The sequence below is a fragment of the Aricia agestis genome, chromosome 4 (assembly GCF_905147365.1).
Source record: "Aricia agestis chromosome 4, ilAriAges1.1, whole genome shotgun sequence".
Lineage (NCBI taxonomy): Eukaryota > Metazoa > Arthropoda > Insecta > Lepidoptera > Lycaenidae > Aricia > Aricia agestis.
In genome coordinates this window covers 12076142-12101112 of record NC_056409.1, presented here as the reverse complement: position 1 = coordinate 12101112, position 24971 = coordinate 12076142, and the positions used below count along the sequence as shown (strand labels likewise).

Here is a 24971-nt window from a genome sequence, read left to right as displayed (position 1 = left end):
ATACTTGCGAAACGATGTCTCGAACTTCTAATAGAAACGACTGCGGCATGCCTCCATTGAATCCTTCCGAGCAACGGACGCCAAAGGACGTCAGAGATGCGTTCACTACGGTGCAGTTGTGGACTTGATCTGGTCGACCTATTTATACATAATAATTTGAGTTAGAATGGAATATTATAATAAGTAATAACTAATAACATACATTTAATCCTTAAATGAAACAACGAACTGATATCAAGACGATTGTTGTTTTAATTACCCATAATAATTATAATGTATGAAGGTATCTAAAAGATGTCCAATAAAAGGTACATACATCTTTTATTCGACCTTTCAATACAATATTATACTCAAACAAATATATTTACTCCATTGTAGTTGAGACACTGGCTCGAGTATACTATAAGCAGCTTATCTTGTAATCTAAAACACTAGGTACTAAAACCTGGATTACAATAAATTGAACTTATTCAAACAGTTGAAACCAAACTAGGCGTCTACTGTATAAAAATATATTTTTGTTTTAGAAGGCTATGTTTCTCAAAACTTCACTATCAGTATCAGCATTTAGAACCAGATTTTACGGAGGGGTATAAAGTAAAACAATTTAGAACAATCGGAAAACTAAGACTTATCGCAAAGTATAAAAGGAAATTGACTTAATAAACGAAGAATTTAAAACTATTTAAGTCTTTTACGACATGCAGCTCGAGGAACATAAAACGTATCTTTTGAAAAGCGTAAAACCCAGTCAATCAATTGAACAAAGTAACAAAATCAATCTGACTTACAAGAAAGTACGATTCGAAGTACAGAACTTACCGGCAGCAATAATATGGTACACACAGGGCACCCGCTGTTTCCCGATCCTGTTGTGCGCCCAACACAAAAGTGTACCGTAGTCCATTTCTGTGTGAGGCGTGTACGTGACAGTTGAGCTCGTGCCAGCTTTGGAAACATATGTGTCGCTCACTTCATTACTGTTCGCCGTATTATTGAAAGTCCATCGGAACTGCAAACGAACGGTCCGGTTTTTGGAACAGCCGAGGAATCTACAACTAAATCGACTGACTCGCAATTTATAAAATTTATTTACTGCAAATTATCTTCTATTTTCTTGTTTTCCTTTAATTTTCTTCGTCGATAACTACGAATCGCCCGCAGCGAAACCTTTAATTTTCCTAGTCAGGCTTTGGAACAAATTAAAAAGTAATACGAGCGGAGTGCTCAGTGAGCTTTTTCTGATCTGAAATATTTAATATAACGCCGCAGGCTATTTCGCAATTTATAACCATTGAATTGAACATTTTTCGTGTCAGTCGTGTAACATAATATACAATATCTACTCGCAAATTAATACGAGCTGTAGGTTTCCATTCATCTATATTCCATATTTAATTAATTCGGAAAAGTAATTAGCCGCGCGGAGAATAGTACGGCTGAAGTTGTGGTACTTTTAATATTGTGTTACGTACGCTAACGTCAGGTGGGTTGGCGTCGACGTGGCAGGTTATGTGAGCTCGCTCCTGTTTCGCAACTCCGTGCACTCTTTGTTGAGAACTCCTACACGTTGGCGCATCTGAAAATTTCGCTCAAAGTTAGGATACGACTTACAACGTGTAAAACTTGTTTTATCTGACGCTTTTATAGTTCAGGCGATAGAGTTTTATCTCGTAAGATTTCTATGTAAATTGAGATGATCGTTAAATATGGATCAGTGATCATCTCGTGTCTCATACATCAAAGTATATGGCCCTAAATTTCCTCTTTGAGGTGAAATAATAGTTCCGGAAGATATCCCAGATCTAAGACAGGCCCTATGCAAACACCCTCGTGTAAATCATTCAGTCGGTTGAACTCAAAGCGTGACTCGCATCATTAAGACACTTGTAAGGTGTATACGCGATGATGAGCTCTTACGAGGGTAATACTCTTCTTAGTGCCTATTTCAGAAGATGAATATCGTGATTCATTACATCCTTATCTGTGACTGACATGTATAAATAAATCTTTAAGCCTGATATATTATAGGTACAGATTGGTTCACTTATACGGCACAATATGAACACACTATTGTTATTTTTATATCATTAAGATGACACCAAAATAAAAAGAGACGAGACGCGATGTAACGATGCTTAATAGTATTATGAAAGTTGAATATCAAACAGCATCATCGTATTTGATATTTCAATTTCGTGTTACATTATTACAGCGCCTCGTTTCGTCTCGTATTCGTGTTACTCTATAAGCCGTGCTAATTTAACTTTAACACCACTTTTCTCTAACAAAAAAGTTAAAAAATGTTTTTAATATAAAAGTTATTTAATTATATTTGCAGTTAACTCACACAAAACGTCGAGAGAGAACGGTTTACTCTCTCCGTCACCTTCTGCGTTAAAACCGACGCAAGTGTAGTTGCCCGCCGTTTTTCTGCCCACAGACTGCAGCACTAGAGACTGGTTACTAATGATGATACCTTGGCCGACATTATGTGAGAGAATTTTTCCCTGAAAAGTATAAAAACTTTTAGATTCAGTCGGGAGATTGCGACACTCATTTTCTTTTTCTGTGCAACGTGTAACTTTTAACAAAAGTAAATTAGATACGAAGATAATGAGACGTGAAGAATCTTACATCTTAAGCTATAAATAGCGAATGCTCGGGCTACCCTAAATTTAATTGAAATCAATAATTCGTAGGTACAATTTAGGTTGAAATTACTCACATTGTGTCTCCATTCCACCTTGTAAACGTAGGGATGGGCTTTGATGATACAATCAAAATATACATCAGTGCCTTCTCTAATATTGGTGGGGTCTAAATTAGTGCCTAACCGCACCACGGTCTCCGGTACATCTGTGCAAAATTAAATTATTTTGATTTACATTCCCACGACCCCCAGCTATTTATATTCAGACCGATGACGTCAAAGTTAATGAATGTTAGTGTAAAGCTCAGAATTAATTCTGGAAATGAACTATTAATTTATTCCGTCTTAATGGAAAATATCTCCGTTGAAATTTCTAGGAGAACTACAATATTATGCTGTTTCATTTTTATGCAGTTGTAAGTAAAACTGAGAGAACTGTAAAATATTTAATGTAAAGGTTAAAAAGAATTTTAATTTGAAGTTGAATAATTTCAATGTTAATCTTGTGTTTTTTGCACAGTGCCAATCTTTTGTTATCATGAACAAAGACAGTCAATAGTTTGCACAATCATAGAAAAAGATTAATATATAGAAGGCGGAGCAACGTCATTTTGTTGGATTATGTACCTAACGTACATAATATCAATGTACTACTCGATGGTTGCCTGCGCTATTTAGCTATAGGCCGTCAGAATTTTGTTGTCTTTTTCAGCTTTTACTGTTTTCTTGTATAATTTTGTGGAATGCAATAAATTATATTATTATCTTTAATATTCATGATTAGAAAATATGCTTGGTAAATAAAACCACTTACATTGAATATCTAACGTCCAGTCGTCCTCCAAGGCGGCGACGGACGGCATCTGAGGGTTGGAAGCGCGGCAGGCGAGCTTGGCCCCCGCGTCAGATTTCGATAATTGTAGCGACACCGTCGACGTAGTCGTGTTCCCATCCGAGGACAGCTACAAGTAATTGCGTGTTAACCCTACGGCGCTACACGGTAAACAGGTGTGTACAATCCTTGCCATATTAGACAATGAACGTAATGAGTTTAATTTTGCGAATTAGGCGCAGTCGAGGGAATTACAAAGTTAGGGAAATGTTTCAGAATACAGCCGTGAAAACAGTAATGTTATTTGATTAACAACGTGTGGCCATAAACACTTTAATTTTTATGGTGCAGCAGTCCCGGTTATGTTATGTTTCTTTAATGGAATACGCCATTAAAATAATTTAAATTAATGCAATAAAAAGTAGTAATAAAATTAGTTAAGTCAATTTAACGTCTCGTGTTTCGTAACTAATAATAACAATCTTATCGATGGTAGATAATAAAAAATACCTTTACAATCCATATTTCCATACTAATATTATAAATGTAAAAGTGTGTATGTCTATCTGTCTGTCTGTCCGTCCATCTGTTTTCTCTTCACGCCTAAACCGCTGAACTGATTTCACTGAAATTTGGCCTGGTGAAAGTTTGAGAACCGGAAAATGATAACGGATCCTTTTTATTTAGGAAAAATGTACGGTTCCCGCGCGATTTGCGGGCGTTATCTAGTATTTCATATTTGAATAATTGTATAGTTGAAGATTGTATTGTGTTTGCATATTAAACCATAATTGGGAAAAATACGTTTAAATTGTTTCTTTGGACTTTTGAAACATTACAATGGTATGATCATTCTTATAATATGGCGTGTAGATGATTTTATAAAGAGCATATTTGAGGACACGAAGGCTTACAAAATATTATTATTATCATCTAAATACCTTACTTTTTGCTTTTCATTATGGATTTTTTAGTACTTGAGAATTTCAAGTTATTAATGCTCTTACATAGTATTTTATGGTAAAACTCCACGTCAGCACTTAATGCAGTCGAAAGGATTGTCACCTGGACAGCTAAGTGGAATATTTAAGTCGCCTCAGCAGGGTGAGGCATTTGAACTTTGTAGGGACTTCAATATTCATTCTAGACCATTATTTAGCAGCTAATAATTTTTTGTTACCAAAGACTTAAAAATTAATTTAGTAACAGAGGTGGGCTGGTTTATCAGCCATCCGCCTTTGTCAGATTTTTTTTCGCCGAAATACGTTTACTGAGCATAACTTACATAATATTATTTTCGCAACAACAACTTCTTTCTATCTTTTCCCTATTTTAAGAGTATCTCGACCATACCAAATTCTATCCAAATCGGTTTAGCCGTTTGAGCAGGAAGAAGTAAAAGACATACAGACACATTTTCGCATTTAAAATACTCGTATTAGTAAAGATTAGGGTTGTTGAGGAAGTGATTATGAGGAAGAGGAGGAGGAAGAGGAATTTTCACGCGCAAATTTAGAGGATGCGGATGAGGAAGAGGATATTTTTTGAGGAAGAGGATGCGGATGAGGAAGCGGAAGAGGAAGCGGATGAGGAAGCGGATGAGGAAGAGGATGATAAGAAATTATAAATACTAGCGGACCCAACCCAAAAGTCTTTGTCCTGTCTGTACATAACTAGGTACATACTACATAGGTACATTACACAAAAATTAATTAAAAGGGCATTTTCCAGTGGACCAAACTATGAATCTAAACCATTCTCAAAACATACACAATAAAGAATCATCAAAATCGGTCCAGCAATTAAGGAGGAGTTCAGTAACTAGTCTAAGAAAATTAGTTTCAAAATCGACGATCAGACCGAATAATCCGTGTACTTTTGAAAGTTGGTACAGTTGTTCCTAATGGTGTCAAGATGAATATATACTAAAACTCCCCGAGGGTGGGACAAGAGCCGGCGGTGGGGGAGGGGGGGACAGGTATCTTTTTCAAGGTTTTTGCTTGTGACTCGAAAACTTCTACATTAATTATCTACATTAAATTTACTATAAATTACTTCTAAACATTTTTACTGTACGATCATTACTTTAGTAAATACAGAGTATCAAAAGGGTGCTCGCACTGTTTTTCCATACAAACGTATTCCCCAATTAACTCCCTGGACAATGCGTTTAGACAAATGATTTTTATACAATACTATGATCTGTTAAAGCTACGTTAGATTTTTTCTAAATTTACTAATAAATAAAAAATAATATGACCCTTAAAAATTGCAAAAAAAAAATGAATGCCCCGTACCCCGCCAATCGACCGACCAAAAATAAATTTGAAAGATGTTTACGATAAAATAAAAACTAGACTCATTCTTCCTGAAGATATTAAAAAGAATAAATTTAGATAGGATCAACTTTGAAGGAGGAATCACGGGAATACGTTACCTCGATTAATAGAGACAGATACAGTAAATCGGCGTAACGTAGTCCCCTGATTCCTCCTTCAAAATAGAGTCTATTATATATATTTATATATATCTAATTTTATTTATTTATTATTATTTTCAGAAAGAGCTTTCCCCCCCCTCCCCCACTGCCGGCTCTTGTCCCACCCTCGGAGACTTTTATTATATATTCATCTGGACACCTTAGGAACAACTGTACCAACATTCAAAACTACACGAATTATTCGGTCTGAGTTTCTTAATTTTCCCAGGCTAAACATACACAACAACGCACACAAAAAAAATGAGTGAATGATATAATCTCTCTGGCGTGTGCGTTGCCATGATTGGATACGCGACGCGCATGCGCAGGGAAATTCCTCATAAATTCCTCATAAATTTTGAGGAAGCGATAGCGGAAGAGGATTTTTTTATTTTTATTTATGAGGATGCGGTAACGGTTGAGGAACCCAAAATATTGCGGAACTTCCTCATTATGAGGAAACGGAAGAGGAATCCTCAGCAACCCTAGTAAAGATAAGGAAGGACACATAGCGACAGCCGACATTAGAAAACTTGATACTAAAAGATAAAAATCATAATATTTTAACACAATGTCGCACGGTATCGTATTAGTTAAAACAGCCATCAAAATTCGTGCTCCGGCCTACGGCCTGTAGTGACACACTTTCTATCACTTATATCAACACTAGGGCGGGCGGGATGTCCCATAAGACCGATTTGAGTGCGCCATGCTCACAGGCTGGCCCATTCAATCTACATTTATTACTTTTACGTGCCCCTATTTTAAGTTGACGTTGGAACGTTGTTTCTTATAGTAATAAAGATTACAGGCGCCCCGATAAATTCGGTCGGCGCTAAATTAGTTTTGTTCTCAAAAGTTTTAAATAGATTGGCCGTGACAATCGCCGCACTACCCCTTCTTGTTATGTTCCGTTTTAATAAGGTTCCGAAGTTTCCGATAGCAATGAAGTGTTATTCTACCGTGAGTGAAACGTAGAAGTCATAAAAACGTCTAGTAGAACTTATTATAGCAATTCTAATGATCCCGTATTATGAAATAAAATTACTACAAATATGGGAAACCCTACGATTTCTTATGATTAAATCATGTACACACAGGCAAATCTTATCCACTTTCTAGGAATACATTTTTTCTTTATATTGAAAAAAATAACAGGAAAAAGCCATTTATTAGAAAGGCTTGGGAACGTCAAAGTAACTGATTTCATCCTGGCAACTGATTTGCAAATTAATCAGAATACGTCGGGCACCGGTTGGCGCGAGGGAATATGGACTCACTCACCGTCTCCTTAGTGTTGTTTATCCGGTGGCCGTTCTTCCACCAAGTAATGGACGCGGGAGGTCGTGAACCCGAGCTCTGGCACAGTAGATCGTATCTTCTGCTCGCTGATAGAGGTTGATTCGATCCCAGTATATGAACGTTCAAGGGTGGAACTGGAAAAGAATAACTCAATGTACGTGCGACACATCCTAACGGACCTGCAGATAAAGACAAATTGGCGAATGTGGCAAATTAAATTATCAACATACCGTCACAGGAGGTTTATTTTTGTTTTCTCCCCGCTCTTTGTGAATTAACATTACCAGCTTTACATCGTTAAATCGTCCACCTTTTGATCACGACGCGTACTCTTAAATACTTAGCTCAATTAAAAAGGAATCGGACGAAACAGAGTATTTACCTGGTAATTATTTCTCTCCGAATCAAATTGTAAAAATCCATGTAGAGTTTACTTTATTTATAGCTGTACCTAGCGCTAGTAACAATAATATTGTTATGTCAATAAGTAAATAAGCCATAAAAGCAATACCTAAAATGAAAATATACCCGCATAACGGTTCACGTTATGAGTACCTACTTTCAATTAAAACTTATTTATCTCAGCTGCGTATAAATGAGGATTAATACAGCTAGATAAATACACACATTACTGACCTATTAACTGAGTGACCGCGGATAATTGCGAGTGTTCACCCTCGCTAGAAGATCCACGCTTTTGATGTGTCAATGGAGTCTCATTTTACAGTTTAATGGTTATTTACATTTTGATGAGATTTTAATAATAATTCATATTTATCGTTTAAGTAATACTTGAGGCGAAAAATTGATACATGAATAAAAAAAAAAAGATAACATATCAGTATGATGCCATTTTCATTCCTGTGTATTATATTATTATGTGATATTGTTATCAAATATCTTAAACCTTTAAAACTTTAAAGGATTATGGGCATGTTCGCCCTACGCAAAGAGAATAACATTCACAATGTTTAATGGCATCAAAATAACACAATTCTCATAAAAATGTCATCGCCTTTTTAACACTTTACTATTCAAGCTAGATCTGGACTAAAATAACAACCAACACACATGTCACAAGAAAAATTCTAACGAACTTTCATACTTACAATTCATGTCAAGCGTGAGCGTGGTCTCTATGGGGTGCGCTCGGAGATGGTTGGACGCGCGGCACGTGAGAGTGGCTCTAACGTCGCCGCGAGTCAGCGGGCCCACACGCAGCACCCCCCGCACCCCGCCTCCCTGCTGCGGCGTCGACGGCGTGTCTATCTCCACCTCGTCGCGGAACCATTTCACCCACGGTCGAGGCCGCCCTGGATGTGAGAAGGTTATGAAAGGTTTGCAAGGATTTGAAGTATCTATAGCTCTACCAGGATCTGATGGCAAAAAGTGAGAAAAGAATTGACTCTAGCTATACCGGGGTAATTGGAATAAAACATTTTGATCCTTGTTTTCCTTATAACGACTGATTCTGTGTGTGAAACATGCAAATATAAAAATTTATCCAATGATCAAGGATATTTTTTTGCCTGCCCGCCTTTGTGCAACAATGTGCAAAAGTTTTAAATAAATAAAAAAATTAAATATTTTTTGGAATTATGCCATCCAAATTTGCCATCAGATTCTGGTGGACCTATAGTTTTAATTATTAGGCAATTTTTTTTACGGAATGAACTTGATTGTATGTATCCAATTAGAGACCTGACCTACGTTTGGTCAGGTTCACGACTATTGATGACATAATATAATAGCGTAGATCTGCCAACTTCCGATGAATCAATTTCTCTGATCGTAACGCTTTACTATTTTACGAAAAATCCAATAGATAAAGCTATGGTTGGGCGGGTTTCCCGCATTTTTCCCGTCGAGTGGAGCATTGCGTTAGTATTTTTCCAGCATTTATTTAATTTCCACGAATTTATTCAGACGCAGTAAAATCGGCGTTTTAGAGCTTAAATGTTATTGAAAACGTAGCTTGGGATTTTAAGAGTAAATTTTTGTCGAATCGAGAACGCTCGTAGAGGTCACGTTACACGTAATAGGATCACGCTCAAGAAATTTATATATAGAAGTACATTCCGGCCATGTGCTAGATTGAGGTCTTGTAGATATAGCTACAGAGACATTCTATAATGTCTAGCGTTGGGTATTACTTACTACTGAAAAATGGTTTGTATGTGACGTAGTAAACACTACAAAGTAAATGATACAAAATTGTGTACGTATATTATGTTTCTTTTGGGTTTTGATAGTATTATATTTCTTGTCTTCAGGATCATTACGCGTACCCACGTTTGTCATTCGCCGGCCGAGTTTTTGTTTAAAGTAATAATTGAGCCTTTTATCTGACCTAAAATTTTACGTGGAAGATTCTGAATTCCGTATTTTAATAATAAGGTAAAAATAAAATTTATTTAAACAATCCTTTCATGTATTTGTTATTCTATGCAAACAGATAGCTAATAAATGCCTCTTTTATTCGCAGGTTGGATGATTTCGTTGATGAGGTTATAAATTGTGTTTTGATTTGACATTATATATGGTGTTTCATACGAATCACATACCTAAAACAACTTTACTCTAACCTTATGAGAGTACAAAACAAAAGATAAATATTAAATAGATGTCAGTAACTATGGACTTACCTCCCGACACGTCGCATTTCAATGTGAACGATTCCCCCTCTATGTACGGGCCCACTATTGCTTGCTTCACATCCCCTTTGTCATCTGTGATCACCATCTTATTTGGCGGGACTAAAACAAAACAATAATATCTTATTTTTCCGCTTTCATTTGATTTTGTTTCGTGAAATAAATAATATGGCTTTTTTGGTCCAAACATTGAAATGAGCAAGTATTTTATCAGCCTACCTCTGATGATAAAATACGACAAAAAATTTACCATCTTTTATGCAATTTTACAGACCTTACAAATGGAATATTCGCCACAACTCACAGAAACCTTATTGTGTTAATAGTGCAATTTTTTTCTTATTTGAAATAGCTTGGCAAAGGTTATTTAATAGAAATTTCAGCTAAGCTGTCGCGTTAGGTATGTTGTGTAAGAAACTCCACTTGGCAGACTACCAAGGAGGGAAAGATAAACTAAGACAAAAACCAATCCACAAATTCATTTTCTCCTTAGTCTAACTTAATGCAATGTAGCAATTTTTTGTCTATCCAGCTATGTGGAGGTGTAAAATATTAATATTTTAAATCTACAGGAGTGTTTATAGCTTATAAAATTAAATACATTTAGAAGTAATACCGAACTTTTTATTTTATATTTCGAACTTTTTAATTTTATATTAAACAAAATAAATAAAATAAAAATAAACTAGCTAAAAGCCGCGAGCTTTGTGAGGGCTCGCGTTGTCACACCTTGACTGACTGATGATAACACATCTACATAATATAAATAAAAATTATTATGTAAAGCACAAATCAAGAAGCGTGATAGTTTTTCCGCAAAGTGTACATGTTGTGAGATATACTAAGTCTTGCTTCGCTCGCCCTGATTACTGTTAAGTATCAAAAAATTAAATCTTTTGCGATAAAAGATCCAATAAGATACGTTTAGAAAATCACTTGAAATGTAATAATGAAATAACATAATTTAGGGTCTCGAGATATTTCGTAGATAAAATGTTTAATACAAAACCTAGAAAAAGTAATTAAGAGTCTCACAATAATGTTCAAAGAATGCCCCGATTTAAACTTCAAAGCCTAGTTTTTGTTAAGCACTTTTTCATGTTTTTAACGATAAGAAAATATACCGCATAGAGTTTTATACAAGTGAGCGAGCAGCGTTTTGCGAAAAACGAACTTTTCGTAACGTAATATGATCCTAATTTGCAGGATAATAAAGTGGGAGTTATTCCCTTTTTGTGATATGATGCACGGTAATGCGAAGCCTTTGTATACCATCCAAGACCCATGTGTGACTTTGTGCAGAAAGCTCTAAATAATCTTATTCAGCGTAGCTGAGTGCATTCCTCTAGAGACGCGATCTACATGAGTAACTGAGAGATGCTTTTTAGTTAGTTTGTAACTAAAGTATCTACGTCTCCAGTCTCCACGCTGATTGTTGTAAAGCAGAATTATTATTAATTAACTGGTCGCTTTAAGCAAGTGTAAATTAGTTCCTTATCTTATCTTAGACCGATTTAGTGACGGATAAAATAAATATTACGAGCTTGTTAATTTTTTTAATATTATAAAATCAATATTTATATTTTTGTTAATAGTGAAAAAGTTTCAACCTTATGCTAAGTCTAACTTAACTATCAAAATTATAATAATAACTAAAAACTATAATAAATATCTATTTATTGAAATAACACACAAACTTTCAATTATGTTCATTCAAATTAGTCTTGTAACTTATTATCACAAAATTCATATAACAGATAATTCTAACTGTCAATAACTTCTGAACCGGCCACAGTTTCAGCGCTAAGCGGATTTAAGCCCCGGATTTGCTCCATGTTAATTTTTTCGCTCGGGTTTTTATCTACAACGATACTTTTATCAATCTCAATCATAATTTTATTCAATTTTGAATCCTATTACCATAGCAGAAGAATGCTTTAACGCTCTGCAGAGGCAAATTACGTTAGCTATTGATTTTCTCCTATACGCTGCCGCCCCGTGTGTATTTTACTCCAATTTGGATCCATCCATTTTAAAAATAAATTGGATCCGGATCGAGCCTTTCATAAAATTGTAATCTTTACATTCCTTTCGAGCCATTTTTACTAACATTGTACTGACCAACTTCGATTATGAAATATGTAATTGAAAATATAAAATCTCCATCCACACACAATGTTTTTCCAGCTCAGGAGAGACTCACCATAAAGTTAAGAACTAAGTAGGTTATAATACCATCATCACTATAAAAGTAACGCTTTATATAAACTCATAATTCAAACACTAACCACGTTAAACTCACTCGGCGCTCTATAGTTCTCAGTACATAAATATTACTTGTAATTTAACGTTCCCAGAGCAAACTTTGTACAGCCACAAACTCTGTAGGCAAATCAAATTTTTGATTTCAACTTTTCAACGAGCTGTTAAAGGGAGTTCTCGAGTGAGTTAGAATGTTGGCGGTGAATTTTTTTCTATCTTTTTGCGGTTATAGTAGCGTCTAGTTTCCAAAGTTTGCGTTATTATAAATCCTTAGCGCAATTTTTAATTAATCTTACTAATTAAACCCGGCCTGGGGCAACATGTTTTTGCTTGTTTCTTTTATCGTAACATACTGCAGACCCGAGAAAGCCGGCCAGTAATAAATAGTGAAGCCACGAAATATAATAACTATATTCATGGCAGGGCTAGGGTATTTACTAAGTAACAAGAATATATTCGAACACTTTATCCGGCGAAATATGCCATATATTTATTTAACCTATGACCCATTTTATCCCGCAACTATTTCATACAGGTTGCCCACGTACTCTCTATCTTATGATTTTCAACAGGTACCGAGTGTAGTTATGAGAGTAAAGGAATAGAGAGTGCTCTTGTGTAATGCGCACATACTTGGGCACTATAAAAATTACTCCTGCGTAGCTGGCCTGGTTTCAGTGAAACCGGCCACCGTCACCGAAACCGGTGTGGGAGCTATTATTATTATTATTATATTTTGTTTACGTTATAAATCGTCGTTGCCAAAACAAGACCTCTGATATGCACAGATGCAAGTTTTGTAAAAACTAAAATAAAAATCCTCGTGAAAAAAAAGAGTATGTAAACATGCCAATTTAATTTTTTTATTTATGTATCTATATTTCAGATATTTTTTTTATATTTATTACTGTACGGTATTTTAATCAAAGTACAAAATTGTTAATATTTATGTAATTATTCTTAATTAGTTTTAAGTTCTAGGCACGAAAGTAAGAGTATCATAGAAAGGATGATAATCGCTGTCTATGACTGATTTTAAATCTTGTAAATGTTTGTTGACCCTCAGAACAAAATACGTTTTTAGTTATATATCTCATGTGCACAGTTGCGCATTTTAAATCTTGTAAATGTTTGTTGACCCTCAGAACAAAATACGTTTTTAGTTATATATCTCATGTGCACAGTTGCGCGTCATTTTCGCCCAGACCGTCACATAAGAGGTCTTGTTTTGGCAACGACGAAATAGCTACTTAGATCTTACAATCATTTCACAGTAGACGTAGTACACTGTATAGTGTATACTGTTCGATTTTAAATTATACCCGTCATAGTTATAGTTCATTTATGGATCGCTTTTTTTAGAGCACCAGTCAAACCACTGGTGCTTAAACATCTGAAAATTTGCAAAAAGATAACTCATGTTTCCTTAAACATTACTCACCTATGACAGAGAGGTTGACCCTGGAGTTCCTGGTCTGGGCCTGCTTGAAGTCCACCCTACACCGGTATATGCCCTGGTCTGAGGCTTTAACGCGGTCTACCCCGAGCTCCGCCGGTCTTCTCTCGGGGAGGAAGTATGCTCGTGACGCAAACACGCTCTCGTCCGACCACCGCTCCGCCACACCGAAATCTTTCTCACGAGCATCTACACTGTTGAGGTTAAATGGAAACGTAAAATTAGTTTGTTCAGCGAGTTTTTTCATCACTGTATACTGTTATAGTGTACATTGATAAAAAATTGAGGGCCTAATACACTTAACCAAAAATGCACTATCATTGTACTATCTGAGAAATTAAAACATACTGTGTAGATTGCGGACCTACACTAGCACTTGCACACCCACTTGCAAGTTCAAGCTCAGCTGACATGTCACGACTAATCTGACCAAATAACGTGGATCTGCCATCAACTATGAATGCGTTTCTATTATGTACTATCAGAGAAGTTGATTCATAGTCAGATGACGGATCTACGAAATTTGGTTGAGTTATGTCAAACACAGTCCACAGATCACGATAAAGGTACAAGTTGGACCCGAGCGACACGCGACAACTGAAGACGACGTATCGTCGCGACACTACTATACTGGTTTCTATGTATTTCTATGAAATACCCTGCACAGCTAGCGACACGAAGCTAGCGACACTATTCATAGAAATACATAGAAACCAGTAGTGTCGCGACGACACGTCGTCTACTGCCGCTTCATGTAGCGGGCTTCCAACTTGTACCTTTAATATTGAAATGACTTTCCCGACCAAATGACCTATGATCGCCATATTCTGCCAAGGAATCAACTCCTCCGGTAGTACATATTAGCTCATTTATACGTCTTAATTCATGAAAATTAACATTATGTCCCTAATAGCATTAATGTGTCCCTAATAATATCTTTAAAGTCCCCACTAAATATAACGTAATAAGTACAATAAAGGATTATAAAACTCAGTAATCCGCAAGACAAGGGGTAAACGGAACATATCCTGAAATACCCCTGTCTCTCCACATGCTGATAAGGAATCCCATGCCTAATTGTGGGACGTTTACGGGTCGAGTTATTACTAAATTATCTCGGACTCACCATTATTAATATATTTGAGTTGTTCGTAAAGTAGGCCAAGAAATTGGGTTACATAATATTAAGATGGGTACTACTATTATAGCAGAAGGGATATTAGAGAAGTAAAATAAAAATGTATTTCTAAATAACGATTTGAAACAAAATTAGTAGCATCATTTTCAATATTAATTATGTAAAATTACTCCTACTAGCCTAAGGTTTCTGGTATGTTATTAATTGTCTTTAATTTAACTTGCTTACCCATTAAATTTCCCAATTACATTATTATAAAAAAAATATTATATGAACTGTATATTTCATTAAGATAAATATTTGTATACTAGTTGACCCGGTTTTGATATCACTTTTCTCCTAATATAAGCCTTGCCGGGAGCTCCACGAATATTTCAACGCCAAAATTAGCCAAATCAGCTCAGCCTCGAGTTACAGCAATACTAACAAAATTGAAATTAATTTTTATTTATATAGAAGTACCTATAAATAGGAGTTCCCAAGTCTTCCCTGTACCATAGCACCAACAGCACCGCGTCGTCCTCGTCTTGTGTCGCGATGTCGCACGGGAGATACGCTGGCTCACCGGCGATCGCCACCACATGTGTCAACGGCACTGCGAACAAAACCAGCAATGGTTAACGTGATGATCGAAAATATTACAAGTCGGGGAAAAGTACTTATTGCTCAATTAGTGCGAGCCGTATCGAACTCAACTTTTTTATATTACCCTGTAAGTACTGTGGACTCAATAGAATAATAATGTTACTTCGAAATGGAAACGAAATTTGAGTACAAATATACCCTTTTCGAAGGGAAACTGGGTCGGTTATTATTTTTTCATTAGCCTGCCCTATCATTAAAAAATAACTTACGTAAACTGTTGTATACAATCTCATCTTTTATTGTTTGAATATTTAAATAGTTCGAAAAGTAACTTGACCCAAAAACCTGAAAACCTGTCAATGTATTTCATATTTCGAGCGTATTCAAGATACGACATGGATTGAAAGTAAAAGTAGGCCGTACACATGCTCTCTGTTAAAATAATTATTTTGTATTTGTACTGTTTTATTTTGCTTCAAGTTTTTAAGATAGTACTTATATCTACAGATAATTATAATCTATATATATATATATATATATATATATATATATATATATATATATATATATATATATATATATATATATATATATATATATATATATATATATATATATATAAAAATGGATTTTCAAATGTGTTAGTCGCGCTAAAACTCGAAAAAGGCTGGACGGATTGGGCTGATTTTAGTCTTAAAATATTCGTAGAATATTTTAAGACTAAAACCTTCCCTGGGAAGGTTTTAAAGTGACACGAAGTTTACCGGGACAGCTAGTACTTAATAAATATTTTTTTCACTATAGAGATCTTTTTATATTATATACTACTAGCTGTCCCGGCAAACGTTTCTTTGCCATATAAAGTATTTCGGCCGTATTATTTTATTGAAGTGACTAAATAAGTATGTCACCATGGTAACTTCCATCGCTATCCCGTCGCACAAACAATGGTCGCCGTCAGTCTCGAGTTGTATTAATTTACTATTATTTATTCAACAAATGCACTTATCAATACAAAAAGTACCCAGTAGCCGATTCTCAGACCCACTGAATATGCATATAAAATTTGGTTAAAATCAGCAAAGCCGTTTCGGAGGAGTACGCGGCCTAACATTGTGACACGAAAATCATATAATAGAGCCTATTAAAACATTAGAACTCCTTGTATAACTGTCACTATCTTATTCTTTGCATAGTTACATAATAGTGAATTTTATGCATTAAATTTAAAAAAATAAGTTAATGTTTTGTACACACTAAAATACCATTCAGCAAATCATAATAATTTATGGTAGGGAAATGAGGTTTAAATCTATTTAAGGACGCTATCATAAAAATTATTACAAAAATTAGCAGGTCAGTACGAATATCGACGTTAAGGACATTAAATTAACATTCAATATCAGCGCGCCTTGTACAGTGGCGGTTACGACGCTCGCCGCGTTCTTGATAGGGCGGAAATGTATGAAGAAATTTGAGAGCGTTTCTTATTTTTCTTATAAATGGAAATGTTATTTATTTTTATATAAAATATTTAGCTATTCGTACAGGGGAAGTAAATAAGCAACATTTTTTTTATATATTTATTTCCTTAGTTCAGTGTATTTAGCTATAATGGTACCTAATCAAATCCCATTTTTTTAATCTTTTGCGATTATTGTGATGGCTAAAACGTACAATTATGTAAAAATTTTGTATGCGGCTATAAAACGTTTATGGTGTAGACGTGGAGATGAATATATTATATTTCATTAGTAACCCAAAATATCTTCGCAGTGTGCCTCCTAATTCTTTAAAATGATACCTGAAAATCGCTGATATTTGTGAAAAAATGTGATAGCGTCCTTAAATACTGCAGGAATTGAAATTTAGTGTGTGCTTGCTGCGTAACGTAAGGAGGCTTCAAATAAATAAGAGCCCCTCGAAAGTTCAAACTCAGTTATTTCTTGGTAGTTTCGAAGCATCTGGAAAGTTGCTCCTTTTCCCTTATTCGCCCTCGTTCTTTGGGAATATAAAAATAAGTTTCTAGCGAATCTAAAGTTCGCAAAGCGATGGAAGACTAACGTTGGTTGTTGCTGCGTTGTTCGACAACTATACCGTGTGGAGGCTATTAAATGTCATAGCTCAGTGCACAGGTTTTCTCTGGTGTTGAAACTTGCTTTTGTATCTCTTGAACGCTTTTAAATATTATCGTAGTCAAGAGTTGCGCAAAAATTGTCACTATTTAGTGAAAGTAATATTATGTGTTACTAAGCGTGGTGATAATAATTATTATTATCAATTATCATAATAAAATCACCAGATATTCTGAACACATACACGTATTCAGATGATTTTCTTTTAAAATTTCCAAAAATGTTATTTCGTTCGGTTATATTGCTGAATTCAAGTCCATATGATTTCTGTGGTAGTCGTATTATGCAAGTAGAAAAGGCTCACCTTACCTACTATGGAAATTTATTTAAGCTTGGAAAATAGAGCAGTGCAACGAAAAGCGAGCCAAGCGGAAAAGTGAAGCGTCCGTCGGTACCGGATATCCGTTCCTTACTGTTCGGTTACTCGCGTCCGCCCTGATTTAGACAATTTACTTATAAAAGATCTTTTTTGGAACACCAGTTTGTTGAGACTTTCGGCCATATTATATACACTAGAGATCGCTCAATCTTCTCTCTGGGACTCAGCTGATCTTAGACTGGCCGTGTAAGCATTGTCTAATAGTATCTAAGATTCAATAAAGAAAACTATAATGCATTTTCAATTTGTCAACTTCTTCTCGACAGACTTCAACCATAAATAAAAGAGAATAATTCGTATGTAAGTATAGATTCATCACTCAAAAATCTGTCATCATTTCTAAGTGTGTGTGTTGTAGTGTGTGTAATGTTTTATTTGTTAAAAAAATGTATGATAAAAGCATAATTTCAAAATAACATTAGCTCGATGCACTTCTTCACCATATAAACTATAACTATGTAAATATTCATTCACCTACGTTTCCCCATTTTTCGTCAGAAGGGATACAAAGTTTTTCTCTCGTATAGTTTAATGTTTGCTGTCTCTTGAAGAACGTGAACGATCATATTCGATTTGATGCGAAAAAAGTGTATTTTTAACATAGATTATCGGCATATTTATGAGGTTACGAGACCTGAGAAATGCGTCCCATAATAATATTATCTGCGTCCGTCCCAAGACTCCGGAGTATTTCGGTATAATAGAATTTTTTATTATCAACATCTAAGTCAAATATTGTTTCTCCTCTAAGTGAATATTCGTCACATGGAGGAAAGCGGAAACTACAATCCATCATAATATTTTGTGGTCCCTATATAGGAAACTCTATTAATTTCCGAGTGTCATACAGTTTCCTGTATTCTTGTGTCTTTGCGAAAATAATCTACAGTATCTTGCTTCTAGTGTATCCTATTCTGTTGTGTTTTGTAGTTTATACCTTCACTGTATTTTTATGCATTATATTTTATGCTTAAAGGTGTTACCTGCAACTACGTTGCACAGAAAATCTTTCTCGTGTAATAATTTATACGTGGGAGAGCCATGTTTCGGCACGAATGGGCCGGCTCGACCGGATAAATACCACGTTCTCACAGAAAACCGGCGTGAAACAGCGCTTGCGCTGTGTTTCGCCGAGTTAGTGAGTTTTATAGGAGGCCCAATCCCCTACCCTATTCCCTTTCCTACCCTCCCCTATTCCCTTCCCTTCCCATCCCTACCCCCCCCCCCCTATTACCCTATTCCCTCTTCAAAGGCCGGCAACGCACCTGCAGCTCTTCTGATACTGCGAGTGTCCATGGGCGACGGAAGTTGCTTTCCATCAGGTGACCCGTTTGCTCCCTTATTTCATAAAAAAAAAACCTTTTATTATTTTTACATAGTAAAAGTATCCGATATGCTTTCCTAAGACTCATGGAATCAACATACCAAACATCTTTAAAATCGGTTGAGCCTAAAAAGTTAACAGGTAGACTAACTACATAATATGCACTGTTGCGTTTATAATTATTGTTCAGTGATTATAGATACTAAGTCTACTAAGTCAATAATAATGTACTAAAACTATTTTAAGAATAGAACCTAAATATGAAGCTATCGAGTTTGGATGGTACAAAACAATAAAATGCGAATCCTCTTATCAGTTGTTGCCGTTCGTGCTGCACGGTGCGCCAATAGCTTTATTATAAACTACCGGCACAAACAAGGGGAAACTTTAATAAACTGCTGATAATATTTAAGCAACTGCAGTTCCCTTCGCTAATTCCTCATTGTTCAAATTGAAACTTACGACTTTGGATTTAGAGTCGGAATTCGGGGGAGCTTAGCGAAGACAGCAGTGAGACATAATTTGAATAATTAAAAGGCGGCTTTATCTATTTATTCAGTTTCTCTAGAACAGGCGGAGTTGCAATTGTCCCAATTCGACAACGAAATGTCTGAGAGCTCTTAGGGACGTTTGGCTCAGTGTTGAATTTTTAGTTACGGCGTTGAAGGGTTTTTAGCGTCGGATGAAGGATTTTTACAACCAATTCTCGCTGGAACAAATGATTCCTCCGTGCTTTTTGGAGCGTTTTTTTTCTAATTAGTCTACATTGTTGGGACGATTTTTTTTTGTTCGTGGAATTTTATGGAACAGTTTAATTCCTATTCGTTTTCTAGTTCATTTGTCGCAACAAATGGTAGACTTAAATGTAGCATTTATGCAAGAACTTCTGTAATAAAATTTAAGTAAAAGGTAAACTTAAAACCAATTTAAATGTTTATATTTTTCGTAAAATATTAATTTGGTATGGCTGTTTTGATAAAAGAGGAAAATAATAAACCTTTTAAGACGCCACGGTTTAGTAAATTGAAAACATTTTATAATAATTAAGCGTTTGAAATAAATGGTACAATGTTTTCGCTGTCTTGTCGTAAATTCCCTTTTAATTCATAATTAGCTTATTATTCATTTTCAGATATTATTACATCTGACGAATTCAATTTTTGTTTATTAATATATTCATAAATTATTTTTTCAGTTGAAAGCGTTTTATCAAACTCATTAGGGATATAATTCGCATAAAACGAAGAAGCGTTTTTAACATAAGACTTTACTTAAATGAATACAATTATTTATTTCATTTAATATAACTTTATTTTAATTCAAATTTCAAACAGCAATCTACAATGTCCAAATATAGACTTTGATTGTGCGACTAAATACATGATAATGTTAAATCTCACTTTATTTGTTGTTTAATGAACTACATTTTGAATCGACGCGCACCGAACTGTAAACAAATTTAAAATTTTCGGTTTATCACCACGTCATGAATCAAAAGTCCATTAATCTTCGAAACTACCGTCCAAACTGTCCCATATCATGGCCGTCGTGTGCTATTTAATATGAACAAACTAGTATAACTTTGAAGTAATAAGGCATAATGTTATTACGTCACACGTCCGCCGGGAAATCTGCGTCTGTCTCGACGTCAAGATATGACGTGGATGTACAGAACGATCTCATTTCGTATAAGTAGGGATTGTCGGGATTTACTGGAGCAATTAGCGATTACATTTACAAGCTACTATCAAAACGATATACTAAAACAAATACTAAACACGATAAAAATTATTTGAGTGGTTTTGTGAATAAAAGAAGTTTGTTTAGGTGTGTGTATTGTTATATCAATGTTTTTTTTTCTATATTTGTATCTTGGTATTAAGGTGCTCCTTCACCGGGAGCATTTGCGTGATTAAAACATTATAGATTCGACTTTGAGCATTACAATATTACAATACTAGGTAGTATTGACTGACGAGCATTCGCGTGTAGCATGCTTGAGCATTCCGTAGCAAGTTGACTTCAATTTAACGTAGCATTGATGTTACAAGTTGTATGAAAATATTACACATTGTATTTTTTTTTATAAAATAAGGAGGCAAACGAGCAAACGGGTCACCTGATGGTAAGCAACTACCGTCGCCCGTGGACACTCGCAACATCAAAAGAGCTGCAGGTGCGTGGCCGGCCTTTTAAGAGGGAATACGCTCTCTTCTTGAAGGTTTTCAGGTCGTATAGGTCCGGGAATACTGCTGGTGACAGTAATTCGTTCCAGAGTTTTACGGTGGAAGACTGCCACTCATCAAGGTGATGAGGATGGTATGTTTTTCGCGTGGGACGATGGCGAAAAGTTGCAGGTGGTATGATTCCGAACCATACCTCAGAGCACTCCCCGTGATACAACTGATAGAGGATGCAGAGTGAAGCTACATCTCGGCGTAATTCCAAGGGGTCCAAGCTGTTTGAAACACTATGGCAGTCAACAATTCGAGCGGCCCTTCGTTGGATACGATCCAGAGTGAGCAGTTGGTATTTTGGCGCCCCTGCCCAAAGATGAGAATAATATTCCATATGAGGTCGAACCTGCGCCTTGTAGAGTTGTAGGCATTGGTCCGGACTGAAGTACTGTCTCGCTCTGTTAAGACCACCAAGCTTCTTCGAGGCTAACTTGGACTTACCCTCTAGATGATATCGGAACTGAACTTCGCTCGATATGCTAACGCCAACTATCTCAATGCTAGGGGAGATGGTTAAATATGTGCCCTCAAAACGAGGATATTCGACCATTGGTGACTTTTTAGTGGTGAACGCGCAGACTTCTGTCTTGACGGGGTTGAATTGGACTAAGTTACATCTACCCCATTCAGAGACTTTCTCCAATGAATTCTCTATTTTAGACACAAGTTCGTTTCGACTCTCAATGACATTTAGACAAGAAATATTGAGGGAGCCGGTATATATTGTCGCAGACGACTGGTTGAAAAAGCCATTCAATCAAACAGCCAGCCCTTTGACTGAACAACGCCATTCAATCACACGGCCATACGTCGTTTAGCCGACTTGTTGACTGTGACGTTCAACACTACAGCTGAATGACGCTTAGCCAACTGGTTAAATGGTAAATTAACTAAGGTGACCATTCGTTTAGTGCTACTATTACACAAGCGTAATGGTAACAAGCAGATTAATTGTATTCTAACTCATTTTGAACACAATTGCAATAAATACCTTGGTGATGCATTTCATTACCCGTAATTTCTCCTCGAACACTAGTTTAAATTTTGATTCACTCGTATGTGCGCCCATAATTTCTGTCTCTTTAATAATACTTGTTACGTGTATTATGTGCAAAAAATATCTTAATACAACCACAAAACACCGATTAGTTGACGCGATATTGTAAACAAAACGCACCTAGCGCTGCGGTGGTGAGCGCCGAACTAATTCAATCAAACGGCGGCTTTTGAATCAGCTGTAGTGTTGAACGCTTTGAGCGACTTAAATATTCAATTAAAAAGCTAGACGTGTGATTGAATGTCGTTGTTCAGTCAAAGGGCTAGCTGTTTGATTGAATGGCTATTTAAACCAGTTGACTGCGACATATACAGCATCACCTGTACTATCATCCGCATAGCAATGAATGCCGTTGGTCTGTAATATGTCATTGATATGCAGTATGAATAGGGTAGGCGATAGCACACAGCCCTGAGGGACACCAGCATCAACACACTGAGTTTCCGAGCATCCGCCGTCAACTACAACCTTTATGCTTCTATCTGCTAAGAAACTTGTGACCCACTTACATAATTTTTCGGGCAGCCCGTATGATGGAAGCTTTGATAGCAGCGCTTTTATGCTAAACCCGATCAAAGGCCTTCGCAATGTCCACACTAACAGCCAATGCCTCTCCCTTTGACTCAATTGCCTGAGCCCAACGATGAGTTAGGTACGCTAAGAGATCACCAGCCGAGCGACCCTTACGGAACCCGTATTGTTTGTCACTTAGTAATCCTTGGCCGTCCAAGTATCGAAGAAACTGGCTATTGATAATGGATTCCATTATCTTCGAGAAGAGAAAGGTTATAGCGATTGGTCTGTAGTGGGAAGGATTTGAGCGATCACCTTTTTTGGGGATCGGGTGCACCAAGGCTGTCTTCCAAGAAGCCGGAACGATGCCAGAAGAACAGGAGAGCCGAAAAAGACGCAACAAGACCGGAGCCAACTCTAGAGCACACTTTTTAACACGATAGGATTCTGTCAGGCCCACTCAACTTTTGGATATCAAGAGAACGGAGGGCTTTTAGCACTGAGCGCTGATGAAACCGAATATCCGACATGATGCTCGTGCATCGCGGTATGGTCGGCGGTTTCTGCCCCCCGTCATCCAGGGTCGAGTTTGACGCAAAGAGCTTGCCCAGAAGATCGGCTATGTCTTGTGCGTCCTGGGCCAACGATCCATTTCCTACCTGTAGGGATGGTAGAGTTGGCTTGCAGAAATTTCCTTCAATAGCTTTGGACAGATTGGTCTCTGGAACCTGGTTCTCGAGGGGAGGCGCTCAAGTCTCTTTTTTGAGGCTTGAGCTTTTCACTTTCTTGAGGGACCTAGAAGCAAGGTTATACTCCTTTTTATATGTGCTGGTATGTAAATCCCGAGCAGACACTGAATTGGCCCAGGATTGGTAGGCCTCCTGCTTCCAGCGAGAAGCTTTTTTGGAGGATGAACCAAACCAGGGACGAAATCTGCCGCCAGTTGGCGATACAGAGGACGGAATGAAAAGTTCCATCCCTTGCATTACCACATCGGCAATTATTAAATGCAAGTTGTCTAAGTACACTACGTTTTAAAAAAACTTATAATATTATAACCAAAATTTCATCAATACTGCCCCCATTATTTCTTTTTCACTACATGTTTTGTATCTAATATTTTTGGTTTTAATCTTATCTTTCGTAAGTCGTACATTATTCTCGCTCACAGTCCAAGCCTCATGAAAGTACAAACAATTTGTACAGGAAAAATATTACTCGTATCAAAGTAATCGATTGTAGGAAGACACAGTGTTTGATCAACAAAAAGAGATGGGATAACGAACAAGATACAACATACAAGGGATAGAATAACAAGACATGCGTCATATTGTTCGCAGAAGTGATCTAATTTGGTACTTCCTTAGTTTTTTCTGCGACATTAGAAGGTCAAATGAACCACAAAATATTATCACAAAAATATATCTTTCCTGTTTTGTGATTAAAAAAAAAATACCTTGAAATTTTATTCGCTTAATTCAAAGTAAAGCACAACGCGACATTCATTTTTCTTGAGCATTTTTACCAACTCTTAATAAAAGGTACAATAGTACATTATAAGTATTAAATAATAGCTCTTAAGTACTATCTCTAGTGCTCACTAGATTGTTAAAATTGGTAGTAAAAAGCTACTTACTCCTCGTACCTAGCAAATAAAACTTACAAGTCGTAGACAGCTACGAAGATTGCTACGCTGGTGCTACGCCGCGGTTCTTTCGTATAGTTTTCTCGTAAAGACATTTCACTGAAAAATTTGAGCGACTATGTCTCAAAATTCAAGAAAGAAAATATGATTAGACTAGACGCCCGCAACCCCGTTGCGCCGTTTAGTGAAATTTTTATTCACATTTTATATTTCGCTATATCGACGTATCGCTGAAAATTCGACATTCAAAGAAAATTTATCGTACGGGATAAAACAGCTTTCCTAAATAAAATCTGTTCTGTAGCGTATCCTTTGCGGGT

At 36.3% G+C, this 24971-nt stretch overlaps 1 protein-coding gene across 1 annotated transcript in view; it reads right to left on the bottom strand.

The window, feature by feature from the left end:
• The window catches only part of LOC121726214 (neural cell adhesion molecule 2), a 226551-nt gene that overhangs the window by 3147 nt on the left and 198433 nt on the right, over positions 1-24971 (bottom strand). Inside the window, exons 3-13 of the mRNA XM_042113451.1 lie at positions 15239-15371; positions 13624-13832; positions 9912-10022; positions 8376-8579; positions 7249-7400; positions 3468-3615; positions 2729-2859; positions 2351-2510; positions 1476-1579; positions 823-1012; positions 5-138 (exon numbers count right to left, since the gene is read on the bottom strand). Of these exons, the coding sequence (XP_041969385.1) occupies positions 5-138; positions 823-1012; positions 1476-1579; positions 2351-2510; positions 2729-2859; positions 3468-3615; positions 7249-7400; positions 8376-8579; positions 9912-10022; positions 13624-13832; positions 15239-15371 (1676 nt within the window). The remainder of the gene's footprint in view (positions 1-4; positions 139-822; positions 1013-1475; positions 1580-2350; positions 2511-2728; positions 2860-3467; positions 3616-7248; positions 7401-8375; positions 8580-9911; positions 10023-13623; positions 13833-15238; positions 15372-24971) is intronic.